General features: G+C 51.3%; 1 protein-coding gene across 2 annotated transcripts in view; it reads right to left on the bottom strand.

Moving 5' to 3' along the window:
- Window positions 1–18,593: 18,593 nt before the first annotated feature.
- PMEPA1 (prostate transmembrane protein, androgen induced 1) overlaps window positions 18,594–19,576 on the bottom strand; it is a gene marked incomplete at its 5' end in the record, with an annotated part of 29,797 nt that continues 28,814 nt past the window's right edge. For both annotated transcript variants that reach the window (XM_079543419.1, XM_079543420.1), the window contains 2 exons: window positions 18,594–19,355; window positions 19,454–19,507. In XM_079543419.1, coding sequence (XP_079399545.1) covers window positions 18,807–19,355; window positions 19,454–19,507 — 603 coding nt within the window. In that variant the 3' untranslated portion in view covers window positions 18,594–18,806. The remainder of the gene's footprint in view (window positions 19,356–19,453; window positions 19,508–19,576) is intronic.

The raw sequence follows: 19,576 nt of genomic DNA, 5'->3' as shown, positions 1-19,576 counted from the left end.
AGTTATCAATGCACCGTGCCTGAGGACAAGGGATGAGCAGAGCTGTCAGAACCACAGGAGAAAAACCACGCAAGAGAAAGGTGGCAGCAGGGATCGTTCTGGAGCAGCACTCCAGCTCTGGACTGCTTTCTGAGCCAGAAACGATTTTCCTTCGCTCTGGGATAAGACCTCTATTTTGAAGGAAGAAAGAAAGAAAGATTCTGAACCACAGCCCGTGTCTGTGCTCAGAGCTTTGCTGTTCTTTCTGGAAGCTAAAGCTGGTGAGATCGTCGTACCAAAGGGATGCTTACACCAACAGAGAGGGCTGGAAACACTTTCACCTCTCTCAGCCCTTCCCTTCCCTGGGAGTTGGCCAGGGCAGCACTTGTGTCCTGACAGCAGGCAGCTGCACTTGCCAGTTTGTTACAAAGAGCTTCCGAAGCAGCCAGCCAAAAAGTCCTTCTAAAACTCTTTATGGTCCTTTTGTGCCGATGGTTCTCAGAACTGGAAAACAAGTTTTGTACGTTGCTGGGAGCAGAGGAAACGGGCCCAGGAACACCCCGTGCTGCCCCCCACCAAAAGTCATCTAAAACTGCATCCCTGGGAGAAGCGTGCTCTGTGCTCCTTGCTGCCAGCTTCTCTGCTGGCCACTGTCACGTGGAACCCGTTTATAAAGATCCCAAGAAACAGCCTATGTAATTACTGCCAATTAGTGCCACTCAGCTCCAAGACTGGCTGGAACAGCCCCTGTAGGGTTCTCCTGCGTAAAGGCAATTCAGTTCTGGCAAGTATTTATTCTGATGATGTATTTGATAAAATAACCCCGCCCCCGAATATCAGCAACACGGAAACATGCATTTGCACTCACACAACTGAGCAGCCTCACCCCACTAGTATTTTAATGGAACCACTGGATGTTTTCATTAGCTGCATTTGACACCATGACAGCAACAATAACTGCCAGACAGATACTGAGACAAGGCATAATAATTAGGTCAAACTTTCAGGATAGAGCTGTCATCACAAGACATAAATGTACTTTTTTTCCCCACTGTCAAAGCTCCATAAGCCATCTTCTTGCTATGAGCTGTCTACGCAGGAAAAAGATGTGGAAGCAACAAGGGTCATTCTTCCTTCCACTATTCTTCACAGTTACCCTGTGCTTAATTGATCTGGATTAATTATTTAAGGTAAATTCAGCTTTCCTGACCTAATGGCAACATGTCAACTGATTAAGTTTACAAAGCCAGCAAAACGATCTGCGCAGTGAGACCAGCTCCCAGCGTGGGTTATTGAGGCCAAGGGATCCTGTGTCACTGCCAAGGACACAGCAGTGAGCACTGAGATGTGCAGGGTTCCTCTGGGAAGGGCCGGGCTGCCCCTCAGGCCTCGGACTTTCCAGGGGATTCTGCTTCATTTGGGTGCTGAGCCTGTAAGTGGGAAAAGCAGTGCCCTATTTGGACTGCTTTGTCCAATGCAGTAAAATTAATTCCTGGAGTAACAAATGTGTATCAGAAGGAAAAGGCTTGTTTGGGTATCTGCAGCATTCTCTTCTGGCCAACTTCTAGGGCAAGTGCACAGATAAATGAGAAGAAAACACTCGTCAGCATGCTGGCTGCAGGGAGCAGTAGATAAGGCAGATAAGGCAGCAAGTGAAACTTTCCTGGTTGCAAACACAGCCCTGGGTAAAGGCTGCTCAGCCACAGCAGAAGTGTCGCTTTGGTTGCTAGCAATAACTGCACCTTCAGGCACAAACAGGACAATAACTGCCATCTCATGAGAAGTCTGTTGTACAGAGAACCTGGAGCCTTCCCCGCAGCCAGAGGAACCCAGGGAGGGCTTTCAGCCTCAAGCCAAGGTCTCCAGCCCCAGGAAGCAGGTACTCAGGGCTGGTCTGCATGAGAGTGAGAGCTCTGTGACCTCACAGAATGCAGAAGAGAGAGAAACACGGACACCAGAGGTCAGTTCAAAGGTCAGTACCACCTGTAGCACCCTCCCACAGCCCCCCCAAAACCTGCCTGTCAGAGCTGGCTCTGCCACCAGGAGGAGAGGCACAAAGGCAGCAGCACCCATCCCCACCAGCCCCAGCAATTCCTGGCCACTTTGGTTCTCTAACCCCAAACCCTTTGAGGAGCGAGAACTTCCCTGCCACGCTGCTGCCAGAGGCTCTCAAATCATCTCACCCCCTCTTTACCCAGAGATTCTTGGAGCCTTCATAAGGCTGTTTCACAGAAACTGATGGAGGTTTTCTGCCCAGCTGCTGAGACTTATACATCCCAGCAGTTCCTTCCCTGTATTTATTGCTGTTCTGTTTTCTACCTCTGGGACCTGAGCAAGCCATTGAGCCTGGATTAAGAACACCACAGAAGAATTCAGTCCTAGACACAGCCAAACTTTGGTTTCCAATGAAACAAAACAAAAGGCTGCAAAGAAGTAACCACCTCAGCGGCTCTACAGCCACATATGTAGGTATTACCAGTGGGGTGAGGGGAGATAAGAACACACCATCTGTCCAGTGAAGTGTTCAAATCAAACTGATTTTTCAGCAGTTTTTTCCACCACTCCAACTTCAGCAGAAACGGTGGATAAGCCACATTTAAAAAGTTGTTTTAAAAAGGGACAGAAGAAGTCCTCGTTCCTGGTGGGACAGCAGGAAGGCATTTCCTTCCTGGGCTTTGTCCCAAGATGCTGGACATTCGCATGTCTCTGTCCATGAGCAGGGCACAAAGCAGCCCTCAGGTCTGACTAGTGAGAGCTCAGCAAACTCAGCATTTGGTTTGAGCTAAACATAAGTATGTCTTTCGAGGATGATCATCGCTATGACCCACAGAGCTGCCACCCAGCCTCATGGTAGCAACCCGAGGGGTGGAGAAGTGAGGGGAGCAGGGCTGGGTGGCCACTGAAGGTCTCTGCCAACTCACACGACTCTATGAGCAGTGCACAGCCCTCCCACCCCCCTCAAACACAAAGGAAATCAGTGCAATGGGAGGCAGCTACAGGTGGACCACGCAGACATGACGAGCAGGTGTAGGAAGAAGGCAGCTATGCAACAAGCAGATTTACACCTGTGTGTTAAAGAACAAGAGAACTTACAAAGCCTGAGACCTCTGTTTTCACAAGGGGATGGGGTCAGTGCACAGCCCCCTGCTGGGTACAAACACTGAGGAATGCGGCTCAGTGCTGGTGTAACCTGTTTGCTCCATGCACAGCCAGCCCTGTTGGCCGGACTTTGGCCTGAGAACATTTCACCGCATGTATTAACCCAGCATCCATCAGAGCAAACATTTCATTTTCAGGCTTTGCAGAAGTAACTGAGCCAGGTGTGGAGGGCTGCAGCCCCACCAGGCCCATGGGTTCCACCCCGGCACCGCAGACACTGTTATTCTTCCAGGCAGAATCACCATCTAGAAAAAGTGCTGCAGGAAAGGTCAGCACTTGTGAGTGCCCAGGATGGTGCAGGGAATGGCTGCTGCACCCACTGAACAGTGCTGTGCTTTGCCCATATACTATAGCCCTGTGCTGCCATCAATGTTTAACCCTGGTGACCTAAAGCAACCCCACAGAGCTGCCTCGCACCTGGACACTGCCAAGGGTTTAGGGGAAGCACATGTCACCTCCGGTGGCAAGGAGAGGCTAGCAGGTCTGTGCTCACTGCAAGCAGGGGCACATCTGTGGCCCTCTCACACCTGAACGAAGGCATACAGCCCAGCTGGGCTCTGTGATGTTAGAACTCCAACTTATCACAAGTAGTTGTTGATGTAATGCCATTTTCATATTAAGAGATAAGCACTGTAAGAACAGGGCAGCATCACCTGCCTCTCCCTGCTCACCTCTCCACCTCAAAAGCACAAAGCAGCCACAGGTTTCTGTGTGCTAAAAATGAAGTAAATCTGGATGTCCTGCATTGCCACGCATTGCAGCAAATCCAGTAGGTCTGCTGGAGAGCTGTTAGCTGCGTGCATATGAGATTATCAATTTCTCTTACCTTTATAAGCACCATGAATTCTCTCAATACAGCAGTACAACCACTGCTGCAATGCTCAGGATGCCCCACATCCAACCAGTGCAAGCGCTGGGCAGTTCTCTTACAAAGCCAGCAAGTCCTTAATAAAACGCCCCTTCTGTTCCTGCGGACATCCTTCCCCCCCAAGCAGAGCAGAGCCCAGCGCTCACCGCTTTGCCTTCTATGGGGCAACGTGTTCGGCACCCAGGAGCAGTCCCCGCCTCCTCCAGGTGCAGCTCAGCAGCGCTATTGGGGCTGCCCCAGCCCCGCTCCCACCCGGCCCGGCGGCAAAGGTTGGAGAAGGAAGAGGGGGGGGAATGTCCCCGCAGTGGTGGCACGGGGAGGGAGAAGCGCCCTGCCCTCGGGGTTCGTCTGCGGACACGAGCAGCCGTGGCACATTGAGGGGTGCCCCGAGCCGTGCTCGCAGCACATCGCTCTCATCGAGCGTCCAACCCTCCCCCGGCCCTGTCTGTGTGTCTGTGTGTCTGTGGCACGGCACGGTGCCTCTTCGCTCGCCCCCTCGTGGCAGCGGGAGCCCGGCACGGCCCGGAGCCGATGTCCCCTCGACCCCAAGCCGTCACGGCCGGGACCGCTCAGAGCCGGGCGGCTGGGACTCGCCTGGCAACAGCAGCACACGTCCCTGTCCTTGCAGCCCCTGATGTACCCTCAGCGCTGCGTTTCGAGGTTCTATGGGGGACCCGACGAGCTCTGCCAGTGCCATTGCTGCACCCATACGCTCCCATTGTAGGCTCAGCCAAAGGATTTTCATCAAATGAGCCCCAAAAAGAGCCGATGGATGCCTGGTTGCTCTCCCAGGCCAAAGCAGCATGCCCCAGCCCCAGCAACCGCATCCCTCCCGCCCCGCAGCACTCGGCCCTCCACCTTACTGTTTGTGTTTTTCCCCTCTCATTTGGGTTGAAAGCCACAAAAGGAGCCTCCCTCTCCTGCCCTCGCCTCTCCCCCCCTCCCATCTGGCAGGTCTGTGTTATTATTAAGACACTTGAGATTATGGTTGTCTGAAAGTTGAAGAATGACAGCACAGAACCAGATGCTGCACACTGATGAATTACAAGGGCATTACGCAGAGGCAGCTGTGCCATATAAACGTCGGGGTTTTACGCGGTGCCATGATTTTCCATGTGGCATCGTATGGTTCCAGCATCTGGGCGTCACCGTCAATGCCTCCCATATATTTTGCTGAGCACTGTCATTATGATAATGAAGAAATTGCAGCAGACGTTAATTGCAGTTCCCGCTGGCTATTGAGAGAAGAGGAAGGCATGGAGCGGGCTGTGGGGGCCTCAGCTGGTGAGGGGTTCCCACTCCCCCTTTGGCTTTCTCATAGCTGAGCAGAGCGTGGCCACGGACTGTGTGAGTCCTCCTTGGTCTCCCTGTCCCCTCCTCTGTTCCCCATCCCCCAGGTGGGCCCTTGCTCTATTGGCAGGACAATGTATCTTCAGTTTTCCAATTAGTTCTGAGTTTGGGAAAAGTCAAGTTACGGTTCTGCTTGGACTTAAGTATCAGTGCTTACTATGGAGTTTGGTATATTTGTCACAAGTCTGTGTGTTCGGCACTTCTTCCTCTCCTGCAGCCTGAGAAAATCTGAATTGCATGCAGAGCTGCTCACACCTATAGGATGTGGCCTCCTGGCAATGTCCCTGTGCCCTCTGCAAGGGACCAGGTGGTGAGCCATCTCCTCCCATCCCCACATGGATCTGGGAGTTGCCCCCAGGCTGTGGGTAAGGAGCAGCCTCATATCTCCAGGACTGCTCAGTTTGCCAGGGCTCCCAGGCTGCATGCTTGCCCCGAGCACAGTGCAGGAGGCACTGGCAGCACATGGGGGGTGGCTGCTGAGAAGGCAGCCCGGTGGCACTGCAGCCCCAGCACAGGGATGGGTCCCCACGCACCGCTCAGCCCCACGCCAGGCCCTCCTCTGTCCCCCAGGGAGACTGAGAGACATTTTGGGCTGATGGCTTCATTCCGGGTGCGGGTCCTGGAAAGAATGGCTGCCCAGCGATGCACAAAGCCTCTGGAATTCACCACTGGCGTTTCCTTGCTCTGCCAGCAGCCGGGATGGGCAGGATTGCTGTCCCCTGAGTCACTCCCTGATAACCATCTATTAATCAGGAAGCTTCACAGATGAAACACTGCTGCTCCTGTTTGCCCCCAGCCCAGTGGGAGGTGGCCTCATGGCATCACCATGACTCACAGCGGGAGCAGCGCCGGTGCTGTGGCAGGCAGAAGGCTGCACCAGGATCTGGCCCTATATGGGACATGGGACAACAGGTGGGGCACCACCGTGCCAGGCAGAAGTGACAGCAGCTGCAGGCCCACTCCTTGTGCCCCCCCCAAAACCCACAGCAACGATGGCCCCAAACCTACCTATGAACTCTGCCCAAATTGTTACGAGTTCCCAAAGCCCCTCAAGGCAGGGAGCTTCAGTTCCCCTCCTCCGCCCCTGCCAGACCCACGTCCTTTCCAAATGGCTCCATGGTGTTGCAGGTGGGACTGCTGGTGTTATGGCAGCACCTGGGGCTGGAGGGGCAGCAGCTCCGCTCAAAGGCGATGCAAACAGTACTGAATCTGCTCTCTGGGAAGGCAGCGCTCAGCTCTTCTTTTTTTTTCCTTTTTTCCAATGGGAATGGAAACCATGATGAGTGAATGTATGTGGCTGCAGCTTCCATGGAAAAGCGCTCAGGCTGCCCGGTCAGCAGGCTGTGCTGCAGAGCAGTGTGCTGTCAGCACAGCCAGCTGGGATGTGCTGTGATGCTGGAACACAACAGAGAACCAAAGAGCATTCATGCCCACTCCTGTCAGCTACCAGGAAAAGAAAAAAAAAGAGAAGGTGACCAGGCTGTAGAACTATGAAGAGATGGATGAGGATGCAGGAGCTGCTGGAGGTGCAGCACTCGCTGCTCAGGTGTGGATATCCACACTCATTCCCCACAGCGCTCAGCAGTGGGGAGCAAAGGGAGCAGTGCCCGCAGCTTGAGCAATGCTCTGGCTGCAGTGAGAAGAAAAGGCCTGGGGGACACGGAGGAGATTTTCCTGGAGGAGGGGGGGGAAAAAAAGGGAGAGGGAGGCCGCCTGTCTGAGCGCATCACTGCCTGGCACCTGTGTCCCGGGGCAGGCGGCCAAGCGCTGGGAGCAGGCATGGTGCCACGACAGCAGATGGGCACAGAGCAGGCAGCTCTCGGACTGGGGAGGGGGTGGCTGCTGAGGGCAGATTTCCCAGCTGAGAATGTCCAAACAGCTGCCAGTCTGGAGTGTGTACACCTATAATTAAGGGGGTATGCGATTTCTAATCCAGCTCAAACGGAGCTGGATTAATTGGCAAACCTAAAAATAGCAGCCATGACCATGTATGGCAAGCTTTTGTGTGCAGTTTAAATTAGGAAAGCGAGCTCTGTTCAGAGTAAATTGGGAGAGACAGGGGCATCGCTCTGCAGTGGGACAGCCTGCAAGTGACAGGAGCAGCCCACAGCACAGCCGTGATCCCACGGCCCCAGGAGCACACGGGGCAGCACCCAGGAACTTCTGCTTATGGGGGAATAGGAGGTGCCCCCCATAGAGACCAGCTCTTGGCTGGGCCCCCCCAGTGTGCCTGTCCCAAAGGCTCCTCAGACGCCCCCCTGTCCCACACAGACCCCAGCAGCAGAGCAAACCCTGCTGACTGTGCTCCACCACCGCTGCCTTCCTCGAACGCCCCGCAGCCAGACTGCAAGGTTAAATTGCTTTTAATTTCTGTTTAATTATCTGCAGTGGTACAAATAACTAACAGTATCGATCTGAACTTGGCACACAAAGGCAGGTTTCAAATGGCAAAGCATATTATGGGATCGAATTATTAAATGTAGCTAATGAGCAAAATAATGATGCGGTGCCAAGCTGTAAGAGGTTAGACTTTAAAGTTGTCACAGTTCATAAGCAAGAAAGATTCAATCACATTCTTAATCAAATATTTATATGATAATGTGCCTTAATCAAAATAACAACAATTAATTTGGAGAGGAATATATTGCCTGCTTCCTGCTCCTGCGTTGTGGTGGTGTTGCAGCGGGCTTTCCCTGCAGGTTAATGGAACCCATTCACTGCATGGTGGGACCCATTTATTGCATGGTGGGACCCATTTATTGCATGGTGGAACCCATTTATTGCATAGTGGGACCCATTCATTGCATGGTGGGACCCATTTATTGCATAGTGGGACCCATTCATTGCATGGTGGGACCCATTTATTGTATGGTGGGACCCATTCATTACATGGTGGGACCCATTCATTGCATGGTGGGACCCATTCATTGCATGGTGGGACCCATTCATTGCATGGTGGGCCCGTGTGGTGCTGGGGAGTCAATCAGAGCACTGTAACAGTGTCAGGGCTATACCCATCCTTCCACACCTTTGGCATGCACCTCCACACGCAGCCTGGTTGCTTCTTTCCCTCCCCTCATGCCAGCTGTGTGTGTGTGCACTTTTCACTCTCAGCCTCTTTCACACTTCATCAGAAAGCTGGAATTCTTTAAGCACCAAATTTGCCATTTCTGTTGGAGTCGAGATGAAAAGCTTTCAGTGAACCATCTCTGATTGGAATCACTTCTGCTGCCTTTGCTTTGGCCAGATGTTTCCCAATTACTTATCTGTCAAGTATGTTTTTTAACATATTTTTCCTCTAAATGAGAAATAGCATACTGTTCTTGTTTAGTGTCTTCGCCTGAGTGATATAAGCCAGGCTAAGCTTCATCAAGGCCACATCTCATGCTTGAAAGCTCAACTCAACATCAGAAGTTTGATCTTTCCCCTATTCAGCATAGCCTTTTTAGAGCAGCCTTAGCAGGAGCCACATGGCACTGCGTGGCATGGATTTAGAACTTTTGTTTTCAAGGCTGGATCCGAGTCATGCAGCTTTCTCCTGGGCCAAGAGTTTCATGCGTTAACCCATGAACCTGCTGCCACTACTCACCTCAATGAAGACTTTGTCACATGGATGGACTTACTGAACTGGTGCTTTGCAGTGTGAGGACAGCGGAGCCATGCAAAAGCAGCCCTGCCCACCCCAATGTCACCTCTCTGTCTGCAAAGGAATTGGAAAGCCACACACACAGGAGAAGAAAAGCGACAGCCATTCCCCACAGATTCTACAATCCAAGCACTGCTGCAGATGATAGAACAATACACAGACGGGATTGAATCAACCGAAAGCAAACCCATGGAACATTTCTTTTTTTCAATAGCTTTAGTTATCTTTGAGGCCAAGCAGCATTCTTTAATGGAAGCAGTGAGACTGGGCTGGTAAAGCTTCCAGAGTTTAAAGTTATTTGATAGCCAGTTATTTTTCTTCAAAGGAGACGAAGTAAACCTCTGCCTCCAGCCCTCAGCACAGCAGCAGAAATGCTTTCTCAGTGTATTTGTGACAAATTAATTATAGCAATGGCAAATCTCGGTGGAAATGAATATTCAAAAACAAAAAACTTTTTAGGCTGTTGACTTCAGGGAATGCATTTCTGGTTCCAAAGCTCTGTGTGTTCCTCATTAGCTCTCCCCCTCCCCCATCTCCTTTCAGAAATGATGAGAAATGGGCCGATTTTCAACCAGCCTGAGGAGCGGCTTCTGAGGCACGGCTGGGTGATGCTGGGCTCTGTCTGGCACCCAGCAGTGGCCTCGGCAAGCTCTCAGAAAATGTGCTGGGATTACTGCATTGCTGCTGAACTGCTGGGTACCACCATGCAGGAAGATGTTGGCGTGGAGTTATCTCACAAAGCTTAACGCTGAAGGAGTTCCTGTTGCTATTTTCTGGCCCTCATGGCAGATGGTGCAATCCTCAGGCTGCCATCCGCAGAGACCTCCCTGCCCCGGCTGGGCTGAGCGCTGTGGTTGGGCTGGATGGTCTCACTGGTCTTTTGCACACTCTGTGGGTGTAGGAAAGCACAGCAGGGGCTGGTGGCTGCGGGGCAGGGCAATGGGATGCCCAGAACCACACTTGCCCCACGCTGCTCTGCCCTGCTTGGCCAAGGAGCACCCATGAGGGCCGCACCTCCATCCTCCAACCCCCCAGCGTCTCAGCTTAATTAAGAAGTTGAATTAATAAGTAGCATGGGGCTGCTTAATTAATAATTAATTAATCCGTGGTTAATAAGGCCATCAGGAATTAGCTCAGAAGGGAATTGTTCCAATAGATTGAGGTGAAATGAGGAGGTGAGAGCAGCAGCACCCAAAGCTGTGTGTGGTGCTGACCCCAGGGGTGATGCTCTGCAGAGCCATGTCCCAGTGATAGTGCACAGGGATGGGCTGTGCTCTCCCTGGGAGCACTGCTCCTGGTGGAAGGGAGGGAGGGAGAGGGGCGTCACACTGAGCGAGCAATAAAAAAAGGGAGGATCTGCTACAAAATACACTCTAAACCCATCCTTTCCCTGCAATCACAGTGCAGTTGGGTTGGAAGGAATCTCACATCCCCCAGGCCCACCCCTGCCCTGGGCTGGTTGCCCCTCCAGCTCAGGCTGCCCAGTATCCATCCACAGCCTGGGGCACACGCAGGGCTGGGGCATCACAGCTCTGGGCAGTGCCTCAGCGCCCTCACATCTAACCTAAACCTCCCCTCTTTCAGTTTAAAGCCATTCCCCCTTGTTATTGGGGGAATTTACTTGTTATTTACTTGTTATCTCCCCCTTGAGATAGCCATCGCTATCAGAATGTCACTCCGTCTCCTCCTTCTAAGCTCCCCCAAGTACTGGAAAGCAATGTTGATGTTTTCTTCTCATTTTGATACAGTAAATGTCTTGTTTCTATATTAATATTGATCTCAAGGTGTGCATACATATGTATACACGCCGCATTAAAAGCGCTCGTGTTATCACGTAACATTTCAAATGCAGCTAAACTGAAGCAGGTGATTTCTCCTGATGGCTTTGGTTTGAAATTTCTCATCCACGAACCGCTCTGAAATCTCAAACAACACAAGAAGTCAGAGCTGCCATTTCCCACACAACAGATGCAATGCAACGACAGAGGAAAAGCAGGTTTCAGTTATTTTTGTTGACGGTAACTTTTGCTCACAGAAGGGTTCAGAGAAGATTTTGGGCGTACCAACAAAAATAACAACAAGAAACCTTCACAGAGTGTAATTATCGTTATTTTCATTTATAGTGTTGTCATTTCTGTTGCCTGAGCACATCCACTTGTAGTTCACCTTCATTTAACCGCTCAGCACAGCGCTCAGTTGGCACCTGGCTTTGTAATGCCACCCGTCGCAATCCCACTGGCCCTTTGGGGCACTGTGGTGGCCCCAAATCCAACAGCAGTGCTCAGGATGAGCACAAAGCCATCTCCCCTTCAACGCAGCTTAACAAGGCGTTCTGCAGAGCCTGGGGCAGTCAGAGTCCTCCTTTCCCAGTGCTGCACTCTGCAGCTCACGGTGCTTACAGACGGGGGAGGGAGCGGCGCAGGGCTGAGCACACCGTGCTCCCACCCGCCCGAGCAGCTGGGAATTGCAAACATCATTACAAATTCCTGTCCAGTGAAAAACTGCGTTTACTCATCCAAAACAAATGCGCGGGCGTCACCACAGTCGAAGAGGGTAGGTCCTATTTTGGAGCACAGCCATCCAACTCAGGCTGCATGCACGCTGGCTGCCTTTGTGACCTTTGGAGGAAGCAGGGGCTTGCAGATGTGCAGGTCTGCAGCTCTGGACACTTTTTATTCCATTTTCTGTAAGGAGGAAAGCTCAGTGCAGCTGTTCCTCACCAGCACTGGTACACAGCACACAGCTTTGCTGACCTGACTGCACTGGCACATCTCCCCAGCATCGCCTTCATCTCCCCTGGAAAGCATGAAGTGTGAAAGACCATTCCTTGCAGGCTGCCCTTGTGTGGGGAGTAATTGAATCAGGAAATAGGAAATATGAGGCAGGAGAGCTTAGCTGTCATCGTACAAAACAATTAAACACGTGAAATGTATCATAACGATATAATTAAGGCAAAATTCCAATCTTTCATTAGCAGGGGCTTGAAGTATTGCGAGCGCATTGCAGTCAGCATCGCTGCAACGAGGAAAGCCTTTGTTACACAGCTTTATTAAAAAGCATCAAAATAAAAGTGGATTATCGGATCCTCAGGAGAATCTCTGATGCAAAATTCCTTCCGAACCAACCTTGATGACAACAAAATTCAGCTCAGCAAACAGAGGGGAGGAAACAGAACCCTCCTCCCTATGCAGCCACGCAGCTCCTGGATGGTGCCCCACGGCGTGCTGACAGCTGCTGGAAGGGGCCTTGGCAATGGCACGTGGATGGCTTCCTCCACCTACATCACCCGCTCCATGGGGAAAAGTCAATTAGCAAGAATCATTTGTTTCGGAATGCTGTGGTCGGAGGGAAGCATTAGTTCAGAAACATTAATTTCTGGACAAATGTTTACAATTAAAATGCAGTTTTGATTCCACTCAAGTTCCACACCGCCATCACCAGCTCAGCCAGGGCTGGAGAGCAGATGGGCATCTCCAGGAGATGTACAAGGTGGGGGCACTGTGTGGGGGCAGCGGGCAGTTCTGCAGCTGAACTGTGCTGCACAGAGAGCAGAACCAGCGGGGCAGCTCAGGCAGCTCTGAATTACACAGACTGGTGAATATAGAAACTTGTTTGGGCATCTACAGTAAAGTCTATCCTGAAAAACGTAAACAGAAGTCCAGCTTCATACCACTCTTACAACATTACTGTAAATGGAGTGATATTTAGTATTTCTTTGTGCGTAGGAAGCCCGCTGCCGGCCATCCTGCCCCGGCGCAGGAGGATGAGGAAGCTCTCCAACCTCCTGTTTGCAGAGCAATAATCCAGAATAGGGCTCAGGGATCAGAAGCGAAGCACACAGCCCTCCTGCTCCTCCCTGAGCTGCTGTGTGCCCTCCCCAGCTTGTATTTAGCTCTGCCCTGCCCAGGTACTGTGGCCAGGGGCACCGAGTCCTCCTACTTTATCTGCAGTGAATGTGTGCTCATGGCATCATCCTGCATGATAACATCACCAGCGGGTGCCTACCTGTGCTGGCTTTGCCCCATCCACCCATCACCACAGTGGTCTCAGCAGAGCTTTTCCAGCCTGGTCCTGTAGCACAAGGAAGGAATTATTCCTGCTTCTCTCTGGTCCAGCAGAACTATCATTAAAAGACCCGAGCTGAGAGCAAAGTGCTCTGCCATGCAGAGGGGAAAGAATTGGCTGGGACATGCAGATAAAATACTGCTGTGAAGTTTGAAGTATGGATGCTCTGAAGTCCGAGTTTGCACCTTTCAGTGAGCAGAGCTGGGAATGCTGCAAAAAGGCTCAGTGCTGGGAGGGCAGGGGGGAGCTGAATCTGATTCCTCAAGTCCTATTGAATTTGCAGCACTAAAATCTGTTTAAAACCAAAGCCTTTGCCCCTCGCAGTTCCCAAACTCACGGAATTGTTTCTTCTGCTGAGCAAACGGCAACAACAACAAAAAGTTAAAAATAATCTTGTGCCAATCAGCCGTGCTGCAGTGTCCCTGGCTCACCCCATTAGTGCAGGTAGCTTAGGAACAGCACTCTGCCCATTCCCACGCGCTGTGCTGGTTGGGCTTTTTGCTTTCTCATTTAAAAAAAAAAAAATCCCCTTTGGAAAAGGTGGTTTTATCTGAGTTCCCATTTTCTGTGGGAAGACGTTGGTTCCAGCCAAAAATGGAAAAAAAAAACCCAACCATCATTTCGAAAGTGGTTGAAAACCAAAAGCTCCTCCTGGGGAAAGGCGTGGGTGAGCCGGGCTCCAGGAAAGGCAGAAAGGGGCTCTGGGATGGGATGAGGCTGTGGTGCTCCAGGAGAGCTTTGGCTTTTTGGCGCAACGCTCAGAGCCAGTTGAATTACTCACTATGTAATGTCTCCATGAGACATCAGTGTGGGGTCTGCGCTGAGTGCTTGGCCCTACAGATGGTGTAGGTGTGCTCAGGGCTGTGCACATGGCTTGAGATGCACAGCACAGCCTTCCCTGAAGGTGGGAACCCAGCCCTGCAGAGCTCTGCTTTGGGCTAAAGCATGGCATGGACTGCAAATGCCTTATAAACTGTATTTAGCTCCAGCACTCATGTAAGCTGCTCGGTTGCTAAAAGGAGGGAGAAGGTTTCTGCTCATTTACAGCAAGATTTAGAGGCAAAAAAGGCTGACAGCTGGCGTGTGGTACAGGGTCCTAATGCTGGCACACAGGGCACTGCTGAGCACCACGCACCGACAGCTCTGACACGGCACAGGTTTGTGGCATCTCCACATCCCCAGCTGCCCAGCATGGCCGATGGCTCTGAGAGTGCAGGGCTCACTGCTGCATCTTCTTCTTGAGGGGAACCCACACTGCACAGGGCGGGCAGCTCTACAGAACATCCTCCAGAAATACACGAAGAAAACCCCCTGCAAACAGTGACGCTTCCAACCATTTTATTGTGATGGCTGCCATGTGACCGCAGCTTCAAGAAGAAAAGTCACACACGTGGTTGGTGCTTAGGGTTGGAGCCCACCTGCACCGTTCTCATCGACTGATGGTCATTCAGGTTAAAGCTCTGACTGTCAGTGCTCCCATCTGAGGGGCGGCTGCGCTTCTTCTGGGAGGAAAGTGGCAGTGCTGGAGCTCAAAGCAAAAGGAGCTGAGGTGCACAGCAAACAGCAGCACAGCAAAGAGCAGCACAGCAAAGAGCAGCAAACAGCAGCACAGCATGCTGCACCCACACAGCACCAGCTGGGCCCGAAGGATGCTGTGCAGAGGGGAAGCACAAAAAAACCCAAACCTGAGAATATTCTTTTTCCAGAATTCAAAAAGAAAATGGGAAGTGCTCCTTAGATGACATTGAGTTGGCAAACTCTGGTTTTAGGGTAACAAAGCGAAAGGTGAAGGCAGATTGTCCAAAGTATTGTAAAATTTATTGTATAAGTATTGCAGCTTTTAGAATGACATATAATTGCCACTATTGGTTACTGTTACACAATAAGCATTTACAACAGAATTTTGTAAATTGGTATCAGAGTACATATTCATACTAAACCAGCAAAATATAGGTAAGTACTGCATTGCATGTGCGGTCAATAGTTTACAGAAGTTTAAACTTGAACAGAACTCGGGATGCAGGACTGCCCGTAACAAACTCCAAAGCCAAAGCAATGCAACTGGAAGGCTGAGGAAAGATGAATACAATGAGGTTGTGTCTGTAAGGCAGGCAAACCAGGACTGTAGCGCTGTCCCTTACGGGCTTCCATGGCACAGCAACAATTTGAAGCGCCGTTTCTGGAAAACTTTTTTGTTTTATGGTAGCATTGAGAATGTCTGAGTGAAACAGAGAGACTACGAATTCATTCTGTCCTCAGCCAGCACTGCTGGTGCTACACAGCTGGAGGCAGTCCTTGTCTGATCCTCAGTGAAAACATTGGGCTTCTATTTCTTTAACACGGCAGGTAGTGCAATGTAGAGGTTGTACACACATAGGGAAGGTGAGCGCCCCAGAAATCAGATGGATTTCCTTATAGCCCCAGTTAAGATACCTCAGTGAGGCCATCTCACACCAGTGGGCTGTGGAGGGGGCCAAAGCCTCAACGAAAAGCACTGCTCCTTGCCATCCTCACTGAGAAGCCACGTTTGTTCTGGTGGCACGCTCAGGATGCTGTTTGCCATACTGTACCCTAAGGAAATCCCTCAGATTAATGAACCCTTCTAAAGCCAACACGACTCCTACAGCTCTGAGCAAAAAGGCTGAGTTGTGACGGAGGCTGCTGAGCACTGGCAATGTCTCATTTCTCCTGCTTTTGTCGCAGTAAGTCACTGGGGCAGGGCCTGATGCTCCCTCTGCTGCAGCTGTGGGATGCGAGAGCAGCTGTGGGCAGGTCCTGCATAGAGACCAAAGGGAGACAGAGTGCATGGCCAGCACCCGGCCATGGAGGGACTGGGGGGTGGGAGACATGGACCCCGAGGCAAAAATAACATTAAATAGCAATAATAAGGACAACAATAATAAAGAATCATCATCATAATTCAAGAACATTATTTCTAACACCCATTCAGAACTTGGGAATTCATCTGGGCCCCAGATCTGGTCCTGCATTGGAAACACAGGGTGTGTGCAGGGCTGCAGGATGCGGAAAGGAGCCGGGCACAAGGGGACAAGTCGGCTGTGCTGAGCTGGGCTGGGCTGGGGCTGCACTGGGCTGGGCTGAGACCCATTCTGGCAGCCTATGGCAGCTCCAGGGGTGTGGGACATGGGCTGACAGTGCTGCAATGGCAGTTTGGTGCTGATGAGCCACCCTGCTGTAAGCTCATTCCACGCCCCACACGGCAAAGGAAAGCAGAGCCAGTAACTCAGCAAAGGGATCAAGGAGCTGCAGGATGCTCGGGGTGAGGTCTGCGAGATTGAAATTCACACGGGGAGAGGACGGGGAGGGAAAAAAGAGAACGAGTTGAAATCCCAAGGCCTGATAGAAGACCTGGAGCCGCTCTGACTGCACAAAGCCAACAGAGCACCGCTCAGTGCCCACCGCCCAGAAGTGCCGCCAAGAACCCCCGCCTGCTCCGTGCCGGACCACGATGCACATCCCACCCCACACCCACTGAGGTAACCATTTGGTTTTTGTAGCAAACACACGAGTTAAGCTCACAGAACAGAACACCCCCCGGAAACAAAACCCAACCGCACTATGCACGCGTTTTGGCTCAAGAGGGCAGCAGATATTACAGCCGTCTTTTGGTTGGTACCTCACGTCCAACAGCAGCTGCGGTTCCTGACCCCACACCATGTGCAGGAGCACCCAGGTGACCCAGGCAGCATCCGCAGCCCACGGGGGGACAGCTGCCCTGTGCACGGCATGCGGAGCAGCACTGCTGGGTGGGGATGCCCGGGATTCCCTTCTCCCCTCTTTTAAAAGGGAGCGATGCTGCTTCTTTCATAAGGCACTAATAGATATGTTACATAAAGATACGTTTTCATAAACTCACTTTGCGCCTTCCTGACACACTCAAGTCGCTCTCCTTTGCATTTCTGGTTGTTTCTTTTGTGGTTTTGCGTGGCTGTAAAGCTGGGAGGACCCCGAGAGCTGCAGAAAAGTGCTCTGAAGGACTGAGAGAATACAGGATTTATTAAAAAAAAAAAAAAAAAAAAAAAAAAAAAAAAAAGCAAACAAAAAACCAACTTCAAGTTCAGTTATTCTCCATCTTCACCAAAATACATATAAATATCGTTCAAACCGTCACAACTTCAGAACTGTTCTCACGTATTTTTCTTTTTCAAGTAATAGAAGAGTTGCTTAACAACAACTTATTGCCTTTATGTCTTCCACGTCTGTCACTGCCGGGCAGCACCCTGCAGGGAACGGCCCCACACCTCCCCGCACCGACAGGGAGAGCAGAGGGACGGACGGCACCGGAGCTGAGCTGAGGACAGCGTGGATCTGCAGGCGGAGGGCCAAGCAGGTGCTGCTCCCAGTGAAGAAATCTTCCAAGGAGGTGAAGGGCTTTTGCTTCTAAAGCATTGAGCCTATTCGGTTAGCTTTTAATTGACACATCACAGGAACAGGCTCGTTCCCACCCATCGTGCCTCACACCTATCTAGAGGGGTAAGAAAGCAAAAAACAGCACTGAGTGGAGGCAGGCGGGGCTGCAACCCCAGTGCTGGGAGCAGAGTGCGGCCCCACGCAGCACAGCAGTGCAGCAGCCCTGCAGCCATGGCAGCCCAGCATGCTGCAGTCCAGGTCTGGCTCTGGGGGGGGGGGAGGGGGGAGCACAGCTCTGCTGCTTCCACACCTGCACGCAGCGCCCTCCAGGCTGACATTGAAAGAAATAAACCAAAAACCACCACTTCGTTCCTTCAGACACAGAAGTTTATTCTCATCCCCGCCGCCACCCCCCCTCCAAAAAGTTAGAGGTTGTCCAAAAAAAAAAAAAATAAAAAAAATAAAAAAAAAAATCAAGTAATTTCTGCCTGCTTCTGCTTCTGCTTCTGCCCCCCCCGGCAGCAGCCGGGCCCCCCACAGCCCCACAGCTCGGCTGCACGGCGCCGCAGCGCCCACAGCCCCACTCACTGCTGCTCCTGTGGACAAACATCCCTTAACAGTTGCATGGTAGACACGATAGAGGCTTTGACCAACACAAGCACTGACATATTTATATTAAAAAATAGTGCAAAATTTCAACATTTATATAAATAACTCTAAACCCCTGCTTTTGATTTTTTTTTTGTTTTGTTCTTTTTTTTGTGTTTTTTTTTTTTGTGTTTGTTTTTTACAACGTCATACACACTTTTTGAGTTGGCACTCAAAAAATTGCCATTTTTCTTCTAGTTCAGAAAACAACTTTTTTTTTTTTTTTTTTTTTTAATAGGCCTCTTCTAATACAAAAATACTCCTGCTCCTTACACATACACTTTTCTCTTATTCTTAATATATATTTATATATTTATATTGCAGATCTTTAAACAAAACGTTTTTTTGTGCAAATATTTTGTCTTTAAAGTTAAGTGAAAGAATCAAACGAAAACAAAAAAGCATTCACACACAGCTCAACTAGAAACAAAACCAAAAAAAAAAAAAAAAAAGACTACAGTTGTTTTCTTTTTCCTTTTTCAACGTCTAGACACAGCTCAAGAAAGAAATGTTTCTGCAAGCTTTGTGGGCTTGTGCATTCAGACCAGACATAACAAGTAAATATTTATACACGGAGAGATGGGGAAGGGCTTTTTTTTTTTTTCTTTTTTTTTTTTCCTTTGCTCATCTTCCTCAGCTCCCAATCCCTCCCCTTCTTCCTTCCCACCAGAAGTGCAGAGCGTTTCGCTGACTTTGCCTTTCTCTCCTTTTTCTCCTTTTTTAAAAGGGGTGCCCTTTCTGTTTCTCTTTCTCTTTGTTCCACGCCGTTGTGCTCTCAAGGCCATTGATCTGTGAGGGATGGAGTCTGCTGCCCTCCAGCAGCGAGGGCACCCCGCTGTTGTTCTGCTGGTGCTGGTAGAAGGTGGCTCCGGGGTAATGCCCGATCACCTCGCTGTAGGTGGGCGGCGGGCCCTCCATCCTGCCGTTGCTCCCATAGCAGGTCGCGCTGATGCCAGAGTTACTGCTGGGGGGGCACGGCCCCCCGTACACCGAGTTATCTATCAAGTCACTGTCGAAGATGGTTCTGTTGGGGGGTGCGCGCACCGACTCCCTGTTGAGCTCCATTTGCTGCTCGGGGTCGCGCAGCTGCAGAGTGCAGGGTCCCTGGTACGGGGGGGGCTCCTCGCCGTCCGACAGCGAGATGGTGGGGGGCAGGTCGATCTCGTGCTGCAGGTAGGGGTAGGTGGGCTGGAACCTGTTGAAGCGATCCCGCTGCAGGAAGGACGGCACCGCCAGGCGCTCGCTGGGCCGCGGGGTGTAGATCTGCTGCTGGAGGGGAGAGAAAGAAACGAGAAGGGGCGGCGGGATGTGAGGTGCGGCCCTGGGGCGCGGGGACCGGCGGCACGCGGAGCCCGGGCTGTCCTCACCTCAGCCATCCCGCTCCCCGACACGGTGCTTTCCGACGGCCACAGGCTGCCCTCCTGCATCGGGAAGAAGAGAGGTTGGTGTCAGCATGGCTGAGCTGCGCCCCCCCGCCCCGCTTCCCCCCA

Source organism: Tetrao urogallus (assembly GCF_951394365.1).
Source record: "Tetrao urogallus genome assembly, chromosome: 16".
NCBI classification, from domain to species: Eukaryota; Metazoa; Chordata; class Aves; order Galliformes; family Phasianidae; genus Tetrao; species Tetrao urogallus.
The sequence above is the reverse complement of the archived record's forward strand: the minus strand, read 5'-3'. Positions and strand labels throughout refer to the sequence as shown.